The following is a 23,426-nucleotide window of genomic DNA, read 5'->3' on the forward strand; positions in this document are numbered from 1 at the left end:
CCCCAGATAGGAACCGGGGCTTCTGCAAGTGAACTGTGGCCTCGGACCATCCATTCAATCTCCCCGCCTTCAGCATCTCGATCTGTGAAGACAGCCCCTCCCCATCATGGTTGTAGACTCACATGGAGGCGTATCAGGCACCTGGGATAGAGTGTAGGCGCAACAAAAAAGTACTTTGTATTACTATGTAACAAGTCGGCAACACAGTGTAACTCCTAGGGCAGAGAATGGGTCAATTTTTTTTTTTAGTTTATTTTTTTTATTTCTTTCTCTCCCTCCACCCCTGTTGTCTGTTCTGTGTCCATTCGCTGTGTGTTCTTCTGTATCTGCTTGGATTCTTGTCAGCAGCACTGAGAATCTGTATCTCTTTTTGTTGCGTCATCTTGCTGCATCAGCTCTCCGTGTGTGCAGCACCATTCTCGGGCAGGCTGCACTTTCTTCACACAGGGCAACTCTCCTTGCACGTGGGGCTCCCCTATACAGGGGGCACCCCTTGCCCGCATCAGCACTGCGCATCAGCACTGCGCATGGGCCGGCTCACCACACAGGGCAGGAGGCCCTGGGTTTGAACCTTGGACCTCCCATGTGGTAGGCGGACACTGTATCCATTGAGCCAAATCTGCTTCCCAAGAAAATGTTCTTAAATTTACCCGCATGGCTTAACAGCTCAGCCTGTTTCCACCTCTGAAGGGGAAGTGGTTAGGGCTGATGACCTCCGTAGCCGTTTGGTATTATTTATGATTTCCATAAAGAAATACAAATTATGTTTGTAAACTGGTTGGTTCCTCTGGTGTGATAACCCTTTGACTATTAGATTCAGCTGAGCCATCTGATTAAATTATGTTAAGATTAGGGCTCTTATCCAGCCACATCATTAGAGTTCGACTCAGCATTGAGTCCCAGCCCCCTTGAGTTGATAAAACAGATGTTCACACGGAAGCAGATACTCGGGAGAAGGAGAACACAGAAGATACGCAGGAAGAGAGAGTACTCCATAGACATGGCCCCAGGAAGAGAGTTGAGCCTGAGAGTCTACAGCTGACCTCCTGGAGAGAACAGAGCAGCTGAACCCAGAAAGAAACAAGCTATGGGAAGAGACAAGCCTTATACCAGCCTACAGCTGAGACTGGAAGAAGCTGGGACCAAGGAGCCTTAAGAGGAAGGCAGGCTGACCCCTCGCACACATCGCCCGCCATCTTGCTCTAACACACGGCCAATGGCTTTGGGTGAGAAAGTACCTCTTATGGTACCTTGAGTTGGACTCTTTAGGCCTTGTGACTGTAAGCTTCTGCCCCAAATAAATACCTTTATAAAAGCCAAAAGAGTTCAGGTACTTTGTATCAGCACTCCATTGGCTGACTAACACAACCTTCTCAACGACCCTCACCTCTAAAATGTTAATGCTCCAAGAGAAACAAGAGCATCGAGTCTTACCAGCCAAGATGCACACACCTGGGAAAGGAAGAAAGTGAAAAAATGCAGACTGTAAGCTCCCTGTGGGCAGGGATCCCAAATTACTCTCCTTTGCATGCTCCATAGTGCCTGTGTCTTGTTTACTGTAAGCACTTAATACTTGAAAATTTTGTTTAAAGACCATATGGTAATTCAAGTGCACACATTTGAAGCAGGGACTGAAAATTCACCAGCTTAGAGGGGCCAGGCAGGTAACCATCAAAGGACATTGATCAGGGAAGCGGACTTGGTCCAGAGGATAGGGCATCCGTCTACCACATGGGAGGTCCACGGTTCAAACCCCGGGCCTCCTTGACCTGTGTGGAGCTGGCCCATGAGCAGTGCTGATGCGCGCAAGGAGTGCTGTGCCACACAGGGGTGTCCCCTGCGTAGGGGAGCCCCACGCACAGGGAGTGCGCCTAGTGCAAAAGAAAGTGCAGCCTGCCCAGGAATGGCGCCGCACACACAGAGAGCTGACACAACAAGATGACACAACAAAAGAAACACAGATTCCCATGCTGCTGACAACAACAGAAGCAGACAAAGAAGAACACGCAGCAAATGGACACAGAGAACAGACAACTGGGGGGGGGAGGAAGGGGAGAGGGAAAAAAAGTAGATTTATTTAAAAAAAAAAAAAAGGACATTGATCAGAAGGGGAGACAGATTACACTCAAATGGTCCAAGGATCAGCTGAGTATTACAGAGAAGCCAGGAATCCAGTTTTTTAATGTGAAATCTCCAGACTGTTAAGGTACTAGCAAACAATATGATTTTTCTTTGAACAGCCCAGGCCACTGTTGAGGAAGAGCGTGTAAGTTCCATGAGGGCAGGGGGTTTCATCTGTCCTATTCACTGCACTGCTAACCTCCACCCAGAACAAGGCTTCAGTCCCCGCAGGTGCTCAATACATAGCTCTTGACTGAACGAAGGAAAGAAGGCTGAAGAGCGAAGGTAGTTCTGTTTGAACACACAAAAAAAACAATCAAGACATGGTTGTGGAGGGAAGTGGATTTGACTCAAGCAACAGTGTCCGCCTACAACATGGGAGGTCCAGGGTTCAAACTCAGGGCCTCCTGACCCGTGTGGAGCTGGCCCATGAGCAGTGTTGATGTGCGCAAGGAGTACCGTGCCGCGCAGGGGTGTCCCCCGCATGGGGGAGCCCCACGTGCAAGGAGTGTGCCCCCGCAAGGAGAGCCGCCCAGTGCGAAAGAAAGTGCAGCCTGCCCAGGAGTGGCGCCACACACACAGAGAGCTGATGCAGCAAGATGATGCAACAAAAAGAAACACAGGTTCCCAATGCCACCGACAAGAATGCAAGAGGACTCAGAAGAACACACAGCAAATGGACAAAGAGAGCAGACAACTGTGTGGGGGGGAGGGGGAAGGGGAGAGAAATAAATAAAAAATAAATCTTTAAAAAAAAAGACATGGTTGTGGAAAACTTGAGTATGCCCATTTCTTTCATAAAGTGCAGATCAGGACGAAGGATGGCCCTATAAATCTTCATCAAGATTACACATGTGAAGTGTCTGATTTCATAGCCGAGGACAGTCTGGGTTCAGAAATTATGAAAGAATGAAGGTCTCAAACCCTCTGGACAGGCAGCCCTAGGGCTCAAGGAACACACTTCGTACTGGGTCACATACCTGCTCTCTGCTCTTGAGGTACTTAGAGCGCTTGGGATGGGCTGCCCCTCCTGCCTTCTCTTTCCTCCAGGAGCCCCACAAAACTACCAGATGTGAAAGGCTGCCTTTCGAGGTGGCTCCAGAAATGCCGCACACACACCCCGGGGCAATCCCAGGAGGTGGCCTAGGCACCCGGTAGCTGCCAAAATACCTGTCCTGCCAGTGAGTAGGTTCCCTAACAACCCAGCCTCTTTAGACCATAAAGGGGGAAGAGCAGCAGACAGAGGGGCCCTGGGGATAAGAATGGGTACTCTTCTTTGGGAAATATATGGGGCGGGCTTCTGCTGCTTCTCTCCCAACGTCCCCCTCACCATCCTACAAGGATTAAGACTGGGGCTTGGGGCCAGGCCAGGTCAAAGAGCTAGTGGGGTGTGGGGCCTCCTTTCTACCCCAGCCCCCAAGTCCTCAACATCCCGCTTTACAGAACACACTGGCACCAGCCCTTCAGTCCCCCAGGTGCTTGCCAAAGGCCTTTTCCATCCCTTGTCTTCAGCATTTCCCCTCCTCTTCCTTTGTTCTCTCCCAAGCACCTGCTCTCAGGCTCTTTCCATCTTTCCACTTCTCTCCCCTCTCCTGCCCATCATCAGGTCCCTCCCCCCAAAAGAGGCCCAGCCCTCCCTCAGGACTGTCCCAACTTCCCTGACAAGTGACCTGTCCCCACCTCCATTAATCCCTCCTCCTTTTCCCCAAAGCTTTCTGGGTCATAATCCTACTGGGCTGATAATCATCTTACTGAATAGGTTTTACCACTTGGTAGAGACTTAATCTCTACAGCATAATTCTAATATCTAACCAGTAAGGCCATCAGGGTGGCTGGCAACTCAACTTCCAGAAGAAAAGGAGGCCCAAGGAGGATGAGGGGATGGGGTGTTGTGGGGTAAAAGGGAGGTGGGGAGTGTTGAAATACAGATTCCCAGCCCCCAAGATTCCAATACAGATCTGCTGGGTCAGTCAGGATCTCCAGGATGGGATTCCATGATCTTTAAAAGCACCCTAGGTGGTGTGAGTGAATAACAGCTTAGGACATTTGGGGGTTCTGGATTGTGAGGTTTGGGAATAAGAGTTGTGGTCTCGATGTTCCGGAATATGGGTTCAGGGGAGCTGAGTTTCAGGGGCTCTGGTTCTGGGTAATCTGGGTTTTGAGGAACTGGGGTCTAGATTCTGGTAGAATTTAGAGTCCGGGTTCAAGGGAATTGGGGGCCTGAGTTTTGAGGAACTGGATTCCTCAAGGGGATCTAAATCTGGGTTTCAAGGAATCTGGGGTCTAAGTCCTGAAGGGTTTGGGCACTGCAAAGATGTGGTTTTAAGAGATCTGGGGTCTGGATTCTGAGGATACTCTGCGTTCCAAGCTCTATGGCAGGGGTTCTTGACCAGGGGGTCTGTGAGCTTGAACTGAAAAAAATCAACTTATTATCTTTATTTTCTCTGACCTCTAACTTAAATCAAGCATTTCCTTCCCTTATGAATATATGCAATAAGTTACAGTGGTACTCACTTCATATCACATTACAGTTGTTGCACATCTTTCCAGATGTTTCCAAATTGCTTAGGCCGATCCATACTTCGAAAGTATGGTAGTTGTTACACCCGATGCCCGTTGGGTGTCCTACAACTATCTGCCACTACATTCTGAGAAGGGGTCCGTGGTTTTCACCTGACTGGCAAAGGGGTCGAGGTTTGAACAAAAAAGGTTAAGAACCCCTTTATATGGGATCTGGACTCTTGAGATCTGGGGTTTGGGAGAATTCGATTGTGAGTGATCTGGTAAAAATTGTGCACCATCATCACCATCAGCGAAGGGGCCTTCACGGCCCTCCCCGCCAACTCCGGAGCTGGCCCCGGATGGGAAACTCCGTTCCAGCGGGACTGGGGAGCAGGGGCTGGAGAGCCGGGGGAAAGCCCCACAACGCGGGGCTGGAGGACACCGCCCGGCAGATGCAAGGCCACCGCGGCCCCGAGAGGCGGCGCGCCGGGCCCGGGGTCCCACCGCGCGCGCCGGGCCGGGCCGCGGGGACACGCGCTCACCTCGATGAGCGAGTAGTTGATCTCCACGTCGGACTTGACGAAGCCCCCGCAGCCGACCACGATGTCCTCGGAGCCGCGCGCCGGCCCCACGCCGCCGAGCAGCAGCACGACGGCGGCAGCGACCACCGCGGGCCCCGGAGGCCCCGCGCCCCGGCCCGCCCGCATGGCCCGGCCTCGGCCGCTCGACCCCCGCAGGCTGCCGGCCCCGCCCCTCGCCGCGCGCGGCCCACCGCTTCCTCCTCTCGGGGCCGCTGACAGCCCCAGCCGAGCCCCCGAGGCTGCGCAGGCGCGCTCCGGCCCCCCGCCCCCGCCCCGCCTCCTGCGCGAAACTTACCATCACGCATGCTCAGCGAGCCGAGCCCATTCGCGCCCTCTGCCGGTCGGGAGGACTCCGCGCACCGTCTGGCCGGTGCAACCCAAACGAAAGGGTCACAGGCACAGCTGCCAAGTGGAATTCTAGTTTGGAATTTAGTATCACAGACGGAAAGGACAAGGAGCTTTGCTGATCGTAGTACCCTTCAAGTTTCCTAAATCTTCGACTCCATAGCCAAAGTGATACATAATCTTATAAACCCTTTTAAGAATTAATGTGTCAGTGCAGTTTTCCATGGTAAAATGATCAATACGTGACTGAAAGTAAATGGCCTTTAAGTTCAGCATATTAAAGAAGGTATTTACATTTTATTTTCATCACAATTTGGATAACATTTGAATAATAAGTTTTGAGGTACCCCCCCAAACAAGGGCATGCTGTTTAATTGACTCGGAACTAGCTCTGAAAGAGGAAGCGTGATTCGTCTGCAATAATCCAAATATCAGGTTATTTTATTTTGTCCCAAGACTGAATGTACACCCTAGGGCAAATTGACTTTAACTATGAGTTGCCACGAAAATTAGAAAAAACTTTCTCTTCTGACTTGATATTTGGAATTCTTCCATTTTGCTCCTTTAAGAAATCAGGTACTTTGTTTCAATAGTTTTTATGTTTTATTTCTAAATTATAAGAGAAGAGAGAAGATTTCCCACTGAAATTTGCCTTTGTGACTAAAACTTAATACAACAAACAACCAAGAATAGCAACGAGTTTAAAAAATAGAATGGTCAAAAATTTTCAGCTCAAGTTCAGATCCAGGGCCAAATGTGTGCACATCTGATTTCAGTTTCTCACTCTGCAGCCTCACTGGAAACTCAGGGAGATGCTCAACTGTTTAGTTGTAAAGAGAAGATAATTACTTTATTTATTGGAGTTTGTTTTTTTTTTTAGATTTATTATTTATTTCTGTGCTCCCCCCTCCCATTGTTTGTATTTGCTGTGTGCTCATCGTTTTGGAGGCACTGATACCGAACCCAGGACCTCCCATGTGGGAAGGAGGTGCCTAATCGCTCGAGCCACCTCCACTCCCTGCTAAGTTGTGTCTCTCAGTGTGTTTTCCTCCTTGTTATTCTTTCTTGCATCATCTTGTTGCATCACTCGTCGTGCCAGCCTATTGCACCAGCTTGCTCTCTTGTTCATCTTCTTTAGGAGGCACCAGGAACCAAACCCGGCACCTCCCATGTGGTAGGCAGGAGCCCAATCACTCGAGCCACATCTGCTTCCCCGCAGTTTGTCCTTTATAACCAGAATTAAAACAGATGCCCTCTACCTTCTGTCTTAGTTCTTAGTTTCTTAGGCTGCTGTCACAAAGTACCACACATTGTCTCTTGACACAACAGAAATGTCTGAGTTCTGGAAGTTAGAAGTCTGAAGTCAAGGTGTTGGCAGGGCTGCTCTCCCTCTGAAACCTGTTGGGAAGTCTCCTTCCTTGCCTCTTCCTGGCTGGTGTCTGCCACCAGTCCCTGGCATTTCTAGGCTGGTAGCTGCAGCACTTCCACCTCTGCCTCCATCGTCACATGACCGTCTTCCCTCTGGGCCTGCTCCACCTTCTTATAAGGAAGAAGGGCCGGTCCTAGGCCAGTGTGACCTCATTTTAGCTTAACTAATTCCATCTGCAATGACTCTATTTCCAAGTGAGATCTCACTCACCGCTGCTTGGGGTTAGGACTTGAACAGACCTTTGGGGCCCAGAATGCCCGTACCGCCCTCCTCGATATGAGTCCTTGGTTTGTTAAGTCAAATCACCGAATACTGAAACCACCAATTGGGAAATGCTAGCCTGTGGAAACTTCTCGTTGTTCAGAAGGGGAAACCAAGGCCCAGAGAGTGACAGGGACTTGCCTGGCCCTCTCTCCACACAGCCATCTGCCGTTCAGAGTCGGAAACTAAGAACTGGGGCCCCTGAGTCCCGTTCCCAGCTCATCCTGACCGATCTCTGCGTTCTTCCTCACTTCCTGACCATTCCCCTCAAATTCCCTTCCAAATACAAAGAAACAAAGCCTCAAGGCTGTGACAACGCCAGTGGCGGGGCAGGGAGGGCAGGTCGCAGGGCCTGCCACCCTCGGTTTCAGGAGAAAGCCTTGGGGGTCTTCCAGAAGAGCCAGGCGGGAGGACAGCTGACAGGGCACCTCTGGGCCCCAGACCTGAGCTGGGGAGACTCCAGAGAAAGAGAAAAACAAGATCTGAGGAAACCCCCACAGGAGACGGGAGTGAAGAGAGGACAAGACCCCCGAGAGGTAACAGGGCAGAGTGCAGAAGGGCAGGGGGATTTAATTCTTCACCCAAACGGAGCCCCCAGGCTTGTCCACCTGAAGGAGCTGACGTGTTCATCGCTATCTTGAAAGGAATCCGTGCTCACAGAAGAGAGAAAGAAAATAAAAGTAAAAGGAAGAAAATTAGGATCACTTAGAGCACCTTCACCTTTTAATCTATGCTATTACATTATATCACGTTATATTATATTATACATATTATGTAGCGTCATTTCCAGAAAAGAACTAGCGGCTGGGATCACCGACCTGGTGCATGCACCTCACTTTAAGATGTAAAAGAAGAATTATGACATGACTTTCTTCTCCACTTTCCCCAATGTAGACACATACTTTGGAGTTTTTTGTTTTGCAAAACTATCAAAGCTTATTCAGTATTATACAATCTCTTTTCTCACTTCACATTTAACAACCATCTTAACATCTTTCCACATTAATATATTTCTGCAAGAGCATTTTAAACCACTACTTAGTAACCAATGAATGAAATAATAACAGGAATTCTAATAATGCTCTTATTGAGCCTTTATGGTGGACACTGTGCTAAACTATTATCTTTTTAAACTCTGTCCATCACCCTGCGGGTATAGACGGCGTCCAGCCCACCGGCGAGGCTGTGGCTTTAACTCCCCTTCCGCCGCGGCCAGGGGTCTCCCCTTGCGGGACACTCAGGCCATCGCCCTGTGTTCTGAGTATAAACTTCGGCACACCTGGCGGGCCCTTTCATCAGGATCCATTCCCAGAAATGGAATTGCTGGTTCCAAAGTGTTTGGGAAGTTTGGGATGATACTTGTTGCTGGGGGGGTGGGCTTGGGATGGGGGGCACCACTGCACTTTCTGGCGCTGGGAGGCTCCTTCCCCAGGTGCTCGCTGGGGCCCTCGAGCCCCCCCTCCCGCCCCCTCCCCCGGCCTCGTTAACCCCCTTCTCGCCCCGCCCCCTCCTGCCGCACGCACGGACCTTGCCCCGCGGCCTCCCCTCCAGGCTCCAGATTCCCGCTCAGGCCTGCCCGGCCCCGCCCCTTCCCGGGTCAGAACCGCGGCGGAGGAGGCTGCCCGGCGACCGACAGACAGACGGACCACAGACTGTCCCGATGGCCGCGCCTGGCGAGCCCTGCGCGGGCCCGGAGGTGAGTTCTCGCCCCACTCCCCTTGTCCCGGCTCGTCCTGGCAGAGCTCTCCCTCCCCCTCCCCGCCAATTTCCCTGCCCTGGAAAGCGAGGAGACCTGCTGTGGTCCCCGAAAGTCAGGGGAGGGCGACCCCTATAACAAGCCACCCTGTGGAGAGTCGAGCACCAGTAGAGGAGGAGAGCTGCACCCACCTCCTAGGAAGGAGGTGAGGGTTAGATGACCTGAGCTCACCCGGCACCTTTTGCGTAGGTGTTTGGGGTGCACCAGGTTGCCTGGCCCCCCTGGAAGGTGAGTTTGGGACCCTCGCGCCTAAGGGGCCCCCTGGTGTTCCCTCAGGTCTGGAACCAGACAGAACTGGAGCCTGCCACGGCTGGCCTGCTGAGCCTGTGCTTCCTGACGACGGCAGGGGCGTGGGGCCCCCCCATGTACCTCTGGGTCCTCGGCCCCATCTACCTCTTCTACATCCACTGCCACAGCAGGGGCTACATCCAGATGTCCCCCCTCTTCAAGGCCAAAATGGTAACCAGCCTGCTGGGAACCTGTCAGACAATGGGGGGAAGGGGCGTGGGAGTGCAGTCGGGCTGGGAGCCGGAGGCCACCCCCAGGGGGTGGACGCTTCTGTCCAGAGCAAACAGGCTGGGGACAGGAAAAGAGAACCTGTTACCCAACCCCAAAGCCAGACTCCGGGCTGCGGAGGACACTCGGAGGAACACAATTCCTCCAAACTGATTTCGTGACTGAACATGCGCGCGCAAATCCACGCTTCCAGAACCGCTCGTCTTCCTCGGAAGCGGTGACCTGGCCTTTCCCAAAGCGTGGCATGTGTGCTCCTGGGTCCACGGCATGATTTTTAGGCCTGCACTAAGGAAGAACCTTCTAAAAATGTTAACAGGTAGACACTTTTATGTTTCCCCACCAGCAGTACTGCAGACCAGATTTTTTAAATCGTTAGGCATGTATTGTAAGGTATTTGAGTAACACTGGCATTGCAAGCATGAGCCTGCATCTCCTTCATATTTCTACAAGAATATTCTGCAAGTTTCATTCCTTTCCAGGCCTCTTTCTTAATTTCCGCCGAATCCCTGACCACCTATCAAGGGTTCGGCAAACTCTTTCTAAAAAGGGCCAGATAGCAGCGAGTTTAGACATCACGGTCTCACCATCTCCTGCAACTACTTACAGCTTGAGCTACTCGAGCTGTAGCTCCCAAGCAGCCACTGATAATACCTAAGCGAAGCGGCGTGGCTGTGTGCTAATAAAACTGCAGGTTGGACACTGAGGTTTGAATTTCACATCCCTTTGGTGGGTCATGACTTTCTACTTTTTCAAGCGTTTAAAAATGGAAAAACCATTCCTTGCCCACAGGCCACACAAAAACAGGCAGCCAACAAAGTTGGCCTGCAGGTGGTAGTTTGCTGACCCCGGCTTATTTTTTATAGTGCCCTGCTCACCTGCATGCGTGCGCGTGTGCTCTCATGTTCTTGCTCTCTCTTGTTCAAAAGTGGGACCAACATGTATTAGAGTGGCATTAAAGAGACACGGTTTCCCACAGACTTTCTCCTTGACTTAATAACAGGGACTGAAAGAGACTGGCGAAGCGTATAACTTTTTCGCCTGGTGAGTAAAATTCGGTTCCTGCCGTGTTCTCACTCTACCGCTATCTTGCACGCACACAGTCAAATTGCCTCCCGCGTTCTGGAACGCACGGGCTTGGCTCAGGTCCCAGTTGCGCCTCACGCATCCGACAGTTCCAAGTCAGGACTGACCGGCCGCGTCCCTTGCCACATTTTCTTATACCCTCTTCATGTCGCCGCTGTTCCCAGTTGACGTTGGACGTAACTGCGCAGCCACTGCCCAGTTGGACAGGGGTCACCACCCGGTCTGCCACCCTCTTTCTTTCCACCCACCAGCCTTATCTAAGCCCATCTCCCCAGGTGCTCGGCTTCGCCCTGATAGTCCTGTCCACCTCCAACGTGTCTGTCGCTCTTTGGAAAATCCACCGGGGAACGCCGCAGGCCCCAGAGCTCCTCATCTACCCCACCGTGTGGCTCACCACCATGGTAAGGAGCCTGGCTTGCTCTGGCTGCTGCTTTCCCTGCTCCGATGGAGGACGCGGTGGGGCACAGAGTCGAGCTCCCTGCCCCGGCCTCACGGAAGCCGCCCGACTCCCTTGTCCAGAGCTTTGCCATGTTCGTGATCCACATGGAGAGGAGGAAGGGGGTCCAGGCATCCGGGGTGCTGTTTGGGTACTGGCTGCTCTGCTGCCTCCTGCCAGCCACCAACACTGCCCAGCTGGTCTTGCGAGGGGTAAGTCGAGGCCTGGGCCACCGGGGAAACCAATATGGCGGCCTCAAGCCTCGGGTCCCATTCTCCCTCCATCCCTTCCCATGCTCGACTCATTCCCCACACACAGACACACACACCACAGTCTAGAGGCACAGGAACCCCTCCTCACTAGTAAGTCCCCATCCTTCCACACCTGTGAAAAGATTTTATGGTGGTAACATATGTGGAAAGTAAGATTTGCAGTTTTAACCATTTTTAAGTGTACAGTTCAGTGACATGAATTACCTTCACAATGTTGTGTAACCATTATCACCATCTGTTACCAAAGTGTTTTCATCACCCCAAACAGAAACTCTGCCCCCATGAAGCATTCCCCCTCCCCTCGACCCCTTCTAACCTACTGTCTGTCTCTATGAATTTGCCTGTTCTGGCTGTTTCATATAAGTGGAATCGTACATTTGTCCTTTTGGGTCTGATATATTTCACTCAACGATACGTCTTCAAGGTTCATCCATATTGTAGCATTTACCAGGTCATTCCTTTTCACAGCTGAATAATATTCCGCTGTGTGGACAGAGCACATGGTGTTTATCCATTCATCTGCTGATGGACACGTGGGTTGCTTCTCCCTTTTGACTACTTTGAATAACCTCCTACGCATCTTTTTGAATTCCCGTTTCTTACACACGCACATCATGCACTCTGCTTTCACACCAGAGATAACACTCATATGCCCCACTCATGCAGTGCACAAGCACAGACTCCCACGCATCGCACACGTACCCACACATGTCCACTCACAGTGCATTGGCTACGCCTTCCAGCTACCACAAGACGTGTGCAAGTATACCCCCCTCACCACACATCCATTTGCACATCCCTCCTACACACTCAAGGCCACCCTTCCTCCATGTGCACACACGGGTCCCCTCATTCTCACCCTCACCCATTCTCCCATGTGGTTGTACGTGGGAGTGCGTGTGTACACTCATTTTACACACCCACCCACATTTCTGCTTCCCAGTCTAGGAAGCAGCATTCGCCTTTCAGAGACAGGAGCGATCATTTTCTCTGCGAAGACAAAAATACCTAGTCTAGCCTCGGGCTTTTCAACTTCAGTGCTAGTTACGTTTGGGGCTGGAAAATTCTTAGTTGTTGGGGCGCCGTCCTGTGTATTGTGGGCTGTTGAGTGGCACCCCTGGCCTCCACCCACTGGGTGCTGGTAGCTTCTCCCATCCACTCCCATGCTGTGATAACCCAGAAGGTGCCCAGATGGAGTCACGTGTTCCCTGGAGAGCAAAACCTGCCCCAAGTGAGAACACGTGCCTGGCTGACCTCCCCCGGGCCTCTGGGGAGGGGCGTCCTGAGACCACCAGGGGCAGGCTACGGTTCATTTCTGGAACCAAATGGTTATTCTATCAAACTCCTGAAGGAGGAAGCAGAGAAGATGGTTCTGTCCTGGCGCACAGAGAATTTTAAAAAGAATAACTTTGCATCTAAAGGCAAAACTCCACTGGCCATTTATTGACTTACAAAAGAGAGGGTTCCTACAGCTCACTTATCCATCAGCTGTCCGGGACACGCACAGAAATAATCATGTCGGTGCTCCCTGTGGTCTGGCGCGCCCACTATGGGCAGGGCGTCCGGCACGCAACTTATGGGCATTTTCTCCTCCGATTCTCTCAATAACGCTCTGTGGCGGATTCAAACTACCTCTTTTTAAAGATGGGGAATCTGAGGCTAGGGCGGTTAATGACGTCCTTGGGAACGCAGAGCCCACGTCCATCTCCCCCGAAGCCGTTAAGCAGCTTTCCCATCAACACCCGTGAAAGTGGCTGTCTGGGGCCGCTGGGCCGTAGGGGAGTCAGGCCTCAGGTTGTCTGCTCTCTGCAAACAAAACCCCAGAAGAGTGTAAAATCCAGCTGAGGACGTGATTTGAAATTCAGACTCTTGCCTCGAGCACCAAAACCTCAACTCGCACTAGCTGAGGGAAAGAAAAACTGGGTAAACTACGAGGGCCTTTATTAGCTCAGGCCTTGGCCTCTTTCTCCTGGCTCGGCTTCTCTCTGTGTTGGCCTCGTTCTCGGATGAGGTGGCAAGTAAAGGCTCCAGGGGAGCAAACCCAGGGGACAGCCCTCCCGATGGGCCAGCTCTTGGGGGCCTGGCTGGGTCCTCTGGCCATTCCCAAACCAACCGCAGGAGCCAGGGGCCTAGAATGTGCTCGCTGCCCGGGCTCCATCACCTGCCCTCCTCCCAGAGCGGCGTTAGTTCTGCACAAACCACACGCCCGGGGAGAGCCCACTGGTGCTCCTCCCAGAAGCAAGCAGGGATGACTGTGGTCTAGCGGCAGATGCTCATGATCCGGGTCTGATAATCGGGGTGCCCTTGATCCAGGTGCCACCACTTCTCTGAATCTTGGTCTCCCCAGTAGGGAAACAGAGCGAGAGAACCCCACCCGGGGCCAGCGGTGAGGAGGGACCTGATGCAACAGGGCACGTGCTCTGGGTGGGGCAGACACTCCCTAAAATCAGCTCCCTTCCCCTTCCATCCAAAAACGGTGGCCACGAGCCAGCTGGGATGGGAGACTGGGGTGGGGGCTGGGCTGGGGAAAGGGTTTCCTGTGTGGCACAGAGAGGAAGGCAAAGGGTCACTTCAATTCGTGTCCCAGCTGGTGTGGCCACTTGTCACCCAGCTAAAGGCAAACCCCAGGCACCGCCCTGGCCCATGGTCTGTAGGGACAGAGTGTGCATGAGTCACAAATCGGGGCGTCCAGGGATGACGGTAGCCTGGCTTTCAAACCGGGGCCCTGTCGCCCCGTCAGTGCTGCTCCCACCACGGGGAACGCAGTTCCGCCTGACCCTTCCCCGTGGTACCCTCCCAGCCTCCACTACCCGTGAGGCTCAAGTGGGCTGACTCCTGCTTCCTCTCCCGCAGGACTTCCAGAGGGACGCCTTCCGCCACCTGTCGACCCTCCTGTGCTTGTCTCTAGTGGCGGTCCAGCTGGTGCTGTCCTGCCTGGCCGACTGGCCCCCCTTCTTCCCGAAAGCCCCCCAGCAGCCTGTAAGTCGCCGAGCCGCCGTCGCAGTTGCCTCCCTGGGCCCAGCTCCACGCCAGTCTCCCCGTGTGGCCCCGGGGAATCGAAGGAGAGCCCAGGTCTTCTGTTTTTTATTCATTCAATCATTCGGCAAAATGTGTACGTGTGCCGGATGTCTCCCCTAGGCCAGAGGGTGGCGAACGGTTTCTGTAAAGGGCCGGAAAGTAACTCCGTTAGGCTTTCCGCTCCAGACAGTCTCAACTCAGACATCATCCACGACAGCAGCCACACACGATAGGTCAACAAATGAGCACAGCCGTGTGCCAGGCAAACTTCATTTGCAGAAACAGGCAGTGGGCCAAAGTTGGCCGACCCCTGTCCTGTGCCCCAGCGATGCTGAGGATTCTGGAGTGAACAAGCAGATCTAGTGCCTGTCCTCCTGCAGCTGGGGACTGAGTAGGGGAGCCAGGCATGAGTCACGTAATTACACAAGTGCAAGGGACACCACAGCTGGGGTAAGCGCTCTCGGGTGGGCGTGGGTGGTCCGTGATGGCGTCCAGCAGGTCACCCCCAACAAGTCTGAGAAGCCAAGAGACTTTCTGAGGAAGAAACAGTTGATTGGAGATCACATGAAAACATTCAGCTGTTCCAGTAATCGAGTCAAAACGCAAACGGGATGGTCTTTTTTTTTTGATTTTGCCTATCAGCATGGCAAAAAATATATATATTTTAATTGGTAACAAGCTGTTCTGGCAAAGATGTAGTGAACTGGGCGTCCTCATACCCGCCTGGTGAAGAGTGTAATTTGGCGCTGTTTACCTGGAGCGGCTGACAAAAGTACGAGGCATACCCTCGCCGTTCCCACCACACTCACCCAGGGAGGGAGGACTCGTTCTCTAGGTTCTGGTCGGTCCTTGCTTTGAGACTTCTGTGCCTCGATATTAGTAATTATTGTTCTTCTGAGCAACTGCTCCTTGCCTTGTGGATGCCATCTGTCCTGTGCGCAATCCCCTTTTGCCCCGTCGGGCCCCTTGGCACCTTGGTGTGCATCTTCAGGTCTAAGTTCATGGTCGGTTCATTCTGTCTCCTGCCGTGGGTTCCCCTTTGCCACCTGCTTGCCGTGACATGCAAGACCAAGGCCCCTCCTTCTCCATCTTTTCCAGAACCCATGTCCAGAGGCTGGGGCCTCCTTCCCCTCCAAGGCCACGTTCTGGTGGGTTTCTGGGTAAGTCGAGAGGTGTCCCCACCCACCGGATCTGGTGCTCTAATTCCTCACCCCTGTTTGCCCCCACTGAGGTTTCCCGCCGGCCTCCAGAGCCCCGCCTCCGCGCCTCGCTCTCAGTGGTGTGTGTCCATCGCCCACCTCCCGCCCTCGTTCATCGCGTGGAGAGACCCCTGGGTGTGAAGCGGGCTCTGCCTCTTAGCCAGCTTCACAAACGTCCAGGCCTCAGAGTTCTGCCCTGTAATGGGGCAACTCTGCCTTAGATGTAAAGTGCCCGGTGCTTACACACAGCAGGCACACGTAAGATGGCCTCTGTTACTAGACTTCTGCCACCCCACCAACATCTAATAAGCATCTGTGATGCACTAAGCATGGGGGGTAAGGAGATAAAAGGCCCAGCAGGCCCAGCAGCCTCAGACCCCCTGGGGATCCTGGCCCCGCCTCTTCCTGGCTGTGTGACCTTGAGCAAGCAACTTAACATCTCTGTGCCTCAGTTTCCACACCTGTAAAATAGGGGATAATAAGTACCCCAAAGGGTGGTGAGAATTAAATGAGATAAGGTTTGTGACGCACTTAGAACAGGTCCTCACACACTGTAAGCATTTTGTAAAGGAGTTGTTAAGTACATGAATAAAATAATGCTCTAGGCGTTCAGAATTGGTGGAAAGAGCATAGAAGTTTGCTAAAAAGCTCTAGAGGAGATATAACTTTCTGCTTCCCCAACTAGGAATTTACAGGCCCTTCTTGCTCATTGCCTTATCAGTGTATCACTTGTACTCTTTCACTCACTGAAATGAATGCTTTTCATTATATTGGCCCATCTTTTTTTTTTACTTTAATAAATCCTTTTTAAAAGGAAACTTTCTGTCACTGCCAAAATGAGAAAATCCATAGACTCACTTGCCATAAAGGAGATAACTCCAAAAGTTTGGTCAAAGTTAATTTCTAGATTGGAGCCATTGCTTGCCCAAATTTGCTTTGCGGTAGAAAAGGGAACTTAGCAAATCTTAGCGAGGAGTGAAAGACAAGTGCCCAAAGGCCTTCTCCTTGGTATCATCTGATAGAATAAAGAGATCCAAAAAGGTAATGGCACTCCTGCTACAGAAGGCTGTAGTATTTAGTTTCTTCTACGGGTACAGCTGACATTCACCTCAGAGACCAGCCCTACATCTTGGGAAACGCCTTCATTTTAAGGAAAGGAAATTGAAGTCTCTTGATGGGAAGTGACTTGCCCAAGGCCACACGGCTCATCAGTGCCTTTATTTGATGAATCGTGTACCCGCTGCTAGGAGGTAGAAGGGGGAAACTGAGGCAAACACTGCCCTGGCCTCCATGGAGTTTACCACCCAGTGGGGAGGGAGGCACCAAATAAATAATCAGGCCAGAAAAGTAAATACTCATAATTGTGGCACGTACCATAAGAAAAGGCTCAGGTAACCATGGGAGCTTATAACGGGGGAACTACCTGTAAAACAGGTCGATAATAATCCACCTTAGGCATTCACATGAGAATGAAACGAGATGCATGTTGTAAACTGAGACGCGCCTCAAAAACGTCAGGGGCAGTTTACTTTCCTTTTTGCCGAGGGGCCAGCTGAGGCACAGAGAGGTACGATGAGTTACTCAGGGCTGCCCGGCTACCCTGGAGGGGGCAGATGGCAGGAGGAACTTGCCCGGCTCGTCCTCTCTTACAGGCTGGTCTGGAGGGGCTACCGGAGGCCTCTGGGGCCTAAAGACCTCTGGTCGCTTGGGAAGGAAAGCTCTTCAGAAGAACTCGTGTCCAGGCTCGAAAGGGAATGGACGAGGAACCGCAGGGCAGCTCAGCGGTGAGTGGGGTGGGAGACCCTGTGCTCGGTCAGCAAAGCTCATCGTCATTCAGCCCCAAATCCAGCCCCTGGCCCTGCCCTAGCCCGCACCCCCGCACCCCCTTGCTCACCGGTTGACCCCACTCAGCACTGACTGGCAACGCTCAAAATACGGTTTTTCCCAGAGGACTTTGCAGGTTCCCAAAGGAGACTGACAATGGGGAGGTCTTCAGAGACCCCAGAAAGGAGCTTTCATGGGGGGAGGGGGGACAGGCAGGGAACAGAAGGGGTGGACAATTGCCGTAACAGGCAAGCAGCTTCTTATTTGTTGCTTAGTTAATACTTGGTAATGAGTCTCCTGGTTCTCGGTTTTCCTTTTTTTTTAAGGGAGGTACTGGGGATTGAACCTTGGACCTCGTCATGACAAGCAGGCGCTCAACCAACTGAGCTAAACCCACTCCGCCGTGTCCTCATCTGTTCTATGGGGATGCCTTTAGCACCTGGCTAATGGGAGGTGAAAAGAGACGATTTTTAGAAGTGAGCATAGCACATTCCTGGCAAGTGGTGTGAACTCAAGCAGTACGAGTTATTCAGGGGTTCTCCAGCTTGTGCTAGCCCTGCACAAAGCGCCTTCCTCCTGCCTTCCACATCCCTGGAAACTTCCGTGGAGGCCTCAGAGTCTGAGGACCCCCAGTCTGAGAACCGCCGGTCTAGAGCAACGAGGCTTCAACAGAGGGGTGGGTAAGCCTGCCTTCCTGCCATCGAGGAGCTGATGGCTTTGCCCGGGTCTCTTTTTTTTTTTTTTTTTTTAAAGATTTATTTATTTATTTAATCCCCCCCCCTCCCCTGGTTGTCTGTTCTTGGTGTCTATTTGCTGCGTCTTGTTTCTTTGTCCGCTTCTGTTGTCGTAAGCGGCACGGGAAGTGTGGGCGGCGCCATTCCTGGGCAGGCTGCTCTTTCTTTTCACGCTGGGCGGCTCTCCTCACAGGCGCACTCCTTGCGCGTGGGGCTCCCCCACGCGGGGGACACCCTTGCATAGCACGGCACTCCTTGCGCGCATCAGCGCTGCGCATGGCCAGCTCCACACGGGTCAAGGAGGCCCGGGGCTTGAACCGCGGACCTCCCATGTGGTAGACGGACGCCCTAACCACTGGGCCAAAGTCCGTTTCCCTGCCCGGGTCTCTTGAGCTTGCTGGACCTCAGTGTTTCGGGGGCCAGAACGAGAGCCGTTTTGCTCTGCGCGGAGAGTTACAAAGCCCTAGAGGATTTTATTGTGCGTTGCAGTTAGCCAGATCCCACAAGTCAGAGAGAGAGAGAATCTGTTGGCTCACAGAACTGAAAAGATGGCTCCAGCTTCAGGCACGGCTGAATCCAGGGTTCCGTGTGACGGCCGCATCCTCCCGCTCCATCTGGTACCGGCCCCTCCAGAAGGGCTGGCCCTTCCCACACCAGCTCCGCCGCCCCAGCAGAGCCAGCCCCTCTCCCCTGGCGTCTCTGTAGAAAATCCCAGGGGGGGTCTGGCTCGAGTCACGTGCCTGCCAGCGGCCAATCCCATGGCCAGGGTTGGGTCTCATGGCTGTGACCCCTTCAGAATCACACGGAGTAGGGGAGGGGCTGCCCCCCAAAGGAAAGGGGGTGTTGTTTTCAAAAAGGGGAGAACTGATAGGAGCAAACCGAAACAACAGAGCCTGCTGGGCTGCCTGGCCCTCCACTCCGCAACGAGGCATTCCAAGGGGCCCTGCGATCTAACCCACTCTTTCCCAGCCCCTGGGGTGAGAGCTGGGGCAAGAAGATAGAAATATTCTCCAGAACAGTCTGAGGACCCCCATAAACAACTGAGAGAAAGAAAGGGGAAAGGAAAGGTTATGCAAAAGCCTTGCCCAATCGTTTTCTGAGCTGACTGATCACACACAGAGGGAACTTTGTTCTGTATCTGAAATCTTTTGCAACTCTTGGGGGAAGGGAGAGGATCTCGCGTGAGAGGTCACCAGCCAGCCACCTGCCGGCCAGGTCAGTTTCATGAGGGCTGTTTGGCTCACCTATTATGTAGCTGTTGGTTTTTGTTTTTGTTTTTGAGGTACCACAGCCAGAGATCGAACCCGTGACCTTGTATATGGGAAGCAGACACTCAACCATTGAGCTATGTTGGCTTCCCCGAGTTGGTGTTTTGTTTTGTTTTGTTTTGTTTTGTTTTGTTCTTAGAAGGTACCAGGATCGAACCTGGGACCTGGTACGTGGGAAGCAGGTGCTCAACCACTGAACTACATCGGCCCCCCTTGTTTTTGTTTTTTTTATACTCTGTTGCCAACATTTAAAACTTCAGAGGTTTCACATGAAAATCTGGATTTTGGATTCTGGCTTCTCTTTAAGTAAATCTGCAGCCCTGGGCCATGTCCCTGCCTGGCAGCAGGAAGTCGGCTCTGATAGAGGCTGCCCCATTGGACAGGGCATAGGCAACTTCAGTTTGCCGCAGTCCTCACTACTCCCTTTTGTATCCCCCAGCTTATACCCAGCCCACACTACTCATTCACACCCTTGGCTTTACCCCGCGGTCATTTGAATTTGCTAGTGCTGCACTAAATGACCAGAGGCCAGACAGCAATCTAAAACACATCCTTGATGGAAGGTGGGCTTGACGTGGAAAAGAGGAAGTTGGCTACAGGGCCTGTGGGCTGTAACGCTGACTCAGAATTCCCACATGGAGTTCAAACAAGACAAATAACAAAACAAGAGTGACGTGGCTGTGAAAGCAGGGCGTTAAACAGCGGGGTCCAGTGGGGAGGGTGATCAGGGACAGCCCCTGTCAGGAGGGGACATTCTTTTGCCACTTGAGACCCAAATACCAAAAAGTCTGTGAGCAGCAGGCCATGCCCCCCTCGGTGACCGAGGCTGAGCCACAACAGTCCGTGGATGCCAAACCAAACTCCAAACTGGGCCGGGATGAGCGCCGTGACCTTGGCCCGGTCACTGAGAGTCTGGCCACCTGAGCTCACTAAGCCAGACTGCCTGCCTGCCTGCCTGCCTCCCTCCCTCCCCTCCTCCCTCCCTCCCTCCCTTCCTTCCTCCCTTTCTCCCTCCATCCCTCCCTCCCACCTTCCCTTCCTTCCATCTTTATTTTTTTTTTTTTAGTGGGGAGTCCCTGGTGCACAAAGAGGCACCCCATGAACCATGAATGGAGACCTGGGCTCCAGTGCCCTTGCCGTGTGACCTTGGGCAGCTGACACCACCTCTCAGAGCCTCGGTCTTCTCCTCGGCAAATCGGGGCCCCTGATGATCCCACCCACAAGGCAGTCCCGAGGCTCCCATGAGCTCCCGCGTGTAGAGAGCTGATGGCGGCACCCGCTGGCCTCCCAGCTCTGCAAATGGGCGCTGACCTTACTAAGAAGCCCAGAGCGTGTCAGAGCCAGAAGGGACTCGGAGCGGGACCAGCCCCCTCCATTGACCCACGAGGACACAGAGGCGCACGGAGGGACCGGCGTGGTGGAGGCCACGCAGGGCGTGGAGCTGTCGGCAGCTTCGCCCGCAGCCTCCCTGCTGGCCGGGCGCCTCTGGAAGGGCCCTGGCTTCTCCCACCTGCTGCTCTCCCTCCCTCACTGTTGCGCTGCTCCCACAGCCTGGGGTCCTCCTGTGTCGGGGCTGCCTAAGCGTCTGTCTGTGGATTAACCCAGAAGCGCAGGGCCTGCACCCACGGGCTCGGCCACGATTCAGAACCGACCCCTGCCTTTACATGCCGGCAGCTAAGGGCTGGCTGGCTCGGGGGGCTGTTCTGCACCCCACAGAGGCAGCCTGGTGGACCCCAAAGTTCATGGGCTCTGGAGCAGAGTCACAGACGTGGGTTCAAATCCCACTCCTGCCCCTTCTTAGCTGCGTGACCTTGGACACCCCTCTGAGCCTCAGTTTCCCTCATCGGCGAAATGAAGGAATAAGGGGTGCCCGGCAGTAGACCATCGTTCCCATCACCACCCGTACAGCATCGGAGCCACCCTCCTGCCCCACCCCTGCAGCCCCCGCTGGTCGTCTCTAAAGCGGATTCCCTGGGCGATAAGGAAGGACAAGGGGGAAACAAGGCTGATTCCCTAAAAACCATCCCCCTTAGTAGCCGGTCCTGCTGCTGGCAAGTCAGCCGCCACTGCTGTGAGAAGGGACAAAAGACGCTGAGCCGATTTCTCTTCTTCCCGAAGGCACCTCAAGGCAAAGGCATCTAAAAGGAAAGGGGGCGCTGGCCCCGAGGTGCCGGAGACCGAGGCCTTCCTGCGGCAAGAAGGGAGCCAGAGGGGCCCGCTGCTCAGGGCCATCTGGCAGGTGTCCCGCGTCACCTTCTTGCTGGGGACCCTCAGCCTTGTCATCGGTGATGCCTTCAGATTCACTGTCCCCAAGCTCCTCAGGTGGGTTCAAGCCTCGGGTGCCTTCCTAAGGTGGGTGGCCCCTTAACAGCAGGGGTCTTCAAACCTCCTTCCAAGCAGGGCATCAGAGGATGGGTGAGGAGGATGCAGAGGAAGAAAAAAAAATAAATGAGAAAGTAACTGATCTTAAGGAGGGAAAAGGAGTTAACTCTAACCTGATTGTATCAGTTAGTTTTTGCTGTGTAACAAACCGCCCCGAAAGCTAGTGGCTTAAAACCACAGACACAGATTTTTTTAGCTCTGGATAATATGGATCAGACTTTGGGGCTGGGCACAGCTGGTTCTTCGGGCCTCGGCTGGGTCCACTCATGCGGCTACAGTCGGCTGCTGGGGAGGCTGGAGACGGGCTGATCTAGGAGGGTCTCGGCCGGGATGGCCAGTGTCCCTGTGGCCTCCCATCCTCCAAAAGACCCTGTGTTCATACGGCGGCCTTGCTAAATTCCAAGAGATGGCGGAAGCTGCATGCACTCCCGAGACCTGGGCTTGGAACTGGCTCAGTCTCACCTCCGCTGTATTCTACCAGCCAAAGCCGGTCTCACAGCCAGCCCAGGTTCAAGGCGTGGGAGCAAAAACTCCACCACTTGGTGGGGCGAGCTGCAAATTCACCTTGCAAACGGGTGTGCAGGAAGTAGAATAATTGCATCCCTTTCTTTGCAAATGATCTACCAGAGGGCCCCTCCACCCTTGACCAGGCTGGGGGAACGGTAGCAGCCTTGGGCTCCTCCTCCTCCTCCGTGCTGTGACTTCCCTCTCTCCCCCCCACCCTGCCAGCCTTTTTCTGGAGTTCATTGGCGATCCCAAGGCCCCCGCCTGGAAGGGCTATTTCCTTGCGGCGCTGATGTTCCTCTCCGCCTGCCTGCAAACGCTGTTTGAGCAGCAGCACGTGTACAGAATGAAAGTGCTGCAGATAAGGCTGCGAACGGCCATCACTGGCCTGGTGTACAGAAAGGTGAGCTCGAGGAGGAGCGGCCCAGGCCTTTTCCTCTCTCCCTGCAGCCCCAACTTATAAACAAATGTCCCAGCCCGCAAGGGTCACATCATGAGCCGTTAGGGACTGCGGTGGCTGAGAACACACTCATTCATTACTTACCCGTGGTCGCTCACACTGCAGTCTAACCTTCTTGGTTATTCCATCAGGCCTTGTGTGATCCGACCCCTGGATACCTCTCTGAACTTGTCCCCTCACATGCCTCCTTCTCCCTCGTCCACCCCCCTCTCAGCCACACGGGTCATCCTCTGCTTCCTCAAATGTGCCAAGCGCCCTCCCACCTCAGGGCCTTTGCACCTGCTGTTCCCACTGCCAGGGCACTCTTCCCACTCTTCTTTCTGACTCTGTGAAAACGAGATAAAAGTGGGCCGTCAGCTGGGTTTGCCAGACGATGCTTGTAGTAAAAACGACCCCTGACTGGTAGGCGAATTGCACCCAGGCTGGAAGTTCTGTCATTGGGTTATAAACAGCTGGTGGGAAGCCAGAGCTTTGGGCTGCCCCCGAGGAAAGTGACTCTTGTCCCCTGGAGGCCTGTGGGTACCCACATGCGAGCCAGCGCAGACCCCACAGCCGTCTCTCTCGCACTTAAGCTGCCCCTGGGAAAGGGGGACAAAAAGGAGAGCTCCTGGGGGCCTGTGTGGGCGTCTCCCCTGGGCCCCGCCGGCCTGCGCCCCGCCGGCCTGCCCTGACCCGTGGCCCCTGCGCGGGAGCTGGGTGTGCGGCTGTCCGTGGGTCTGTGTCAGGTGAGCCTGG

The 23,426-nt window shown here is 53.5% G+C and overlaps 2 protein-coding genes across 7 annotated transcripts in view; one reads left to right on the plus strand and one right to left on the minus strand.

Annotated features, from left to right (window-relative positions):
• Positions 1-5,440, minus strand: part of LOC101414346 (BOS complex subunit NOMO1) — a 55,373-nt gene extending 49,933 nt beyond the window's left edge. Inside the window, exon 1 of the mRNA XM_004471884.5 lies at positions 5,166-5,440. Coding sequence (XP_004471941.2) covers positions 5,166-5,330 — 165 coding nt within the window. The 5' untranslated portion in view covers positions 5,331-5,440. The remainder of the gene's footprint in view (positions 1-5,165) is intronic.
• A 3,373-nt stretch (positions 5,441-8,813) lies between these two features.
• Positions 8,814-23,426, plus strand: part of ABCC6 (ATP binding cassette subfamily C member 6) — a 50,370-nt gene continuing 35,757 nt past the window's right edge. For all 6 annotated transcript variants that reach the window (XM_058286377.2, XM_058286375.2, XM_058286376.2 and 3 more), the window contains exons 1-9: positions 8,814-8,935; positions 9,272-9,454; positions 10,870-10,995; positions 11,114-11,242; positions 14,156-14,281; positions 15,419-15,480; positions 17,172-17,303; positions 21,464-21,667; positions 22,457-22,634. In XM_058286377.2, coding sequence (XP_058142360.1) covers positions 8,900-8,935; positions 9,272-9,454; positions 10,870-10,995; positions 11,114-11,242; positions 14,156-14,281; positions 15,419-15,480; positions 17,172-17,303; positions 21,464-21,667; positions 22,457-22,634 — 1,176 coding nt within the window. In that variant the 5' untranslated portion in view covers positions 8,814-8,899. The remainder of the gene's footprint in view (positions 8,936-9,271; positions 9,455-10,869; positions 10,996-11,113; positions 11,243-14,155; positions 14,282-15,418; positions 15,481-17,171; positions 17,304-21,463; positions 21,668-22,456; positions 22,635-23,426) is intronic.

This window comes from Dasypus novemcinctus, chromosome 23 (genome assembly GCF_030445035.2).
Source record: "Dasypus novemcinctus isolate mDasNov1 chromosome 23, mDasNov1.1.hap2, whole genome shotgun sequence".
NCBI classification, from domain to species: domain Eukaryota; kingdom Metazoa; phylum Chordata; class Mammalia; order Cingulata; family Dasypodidae; genus Dasypus; species Dasypus novemcinctus.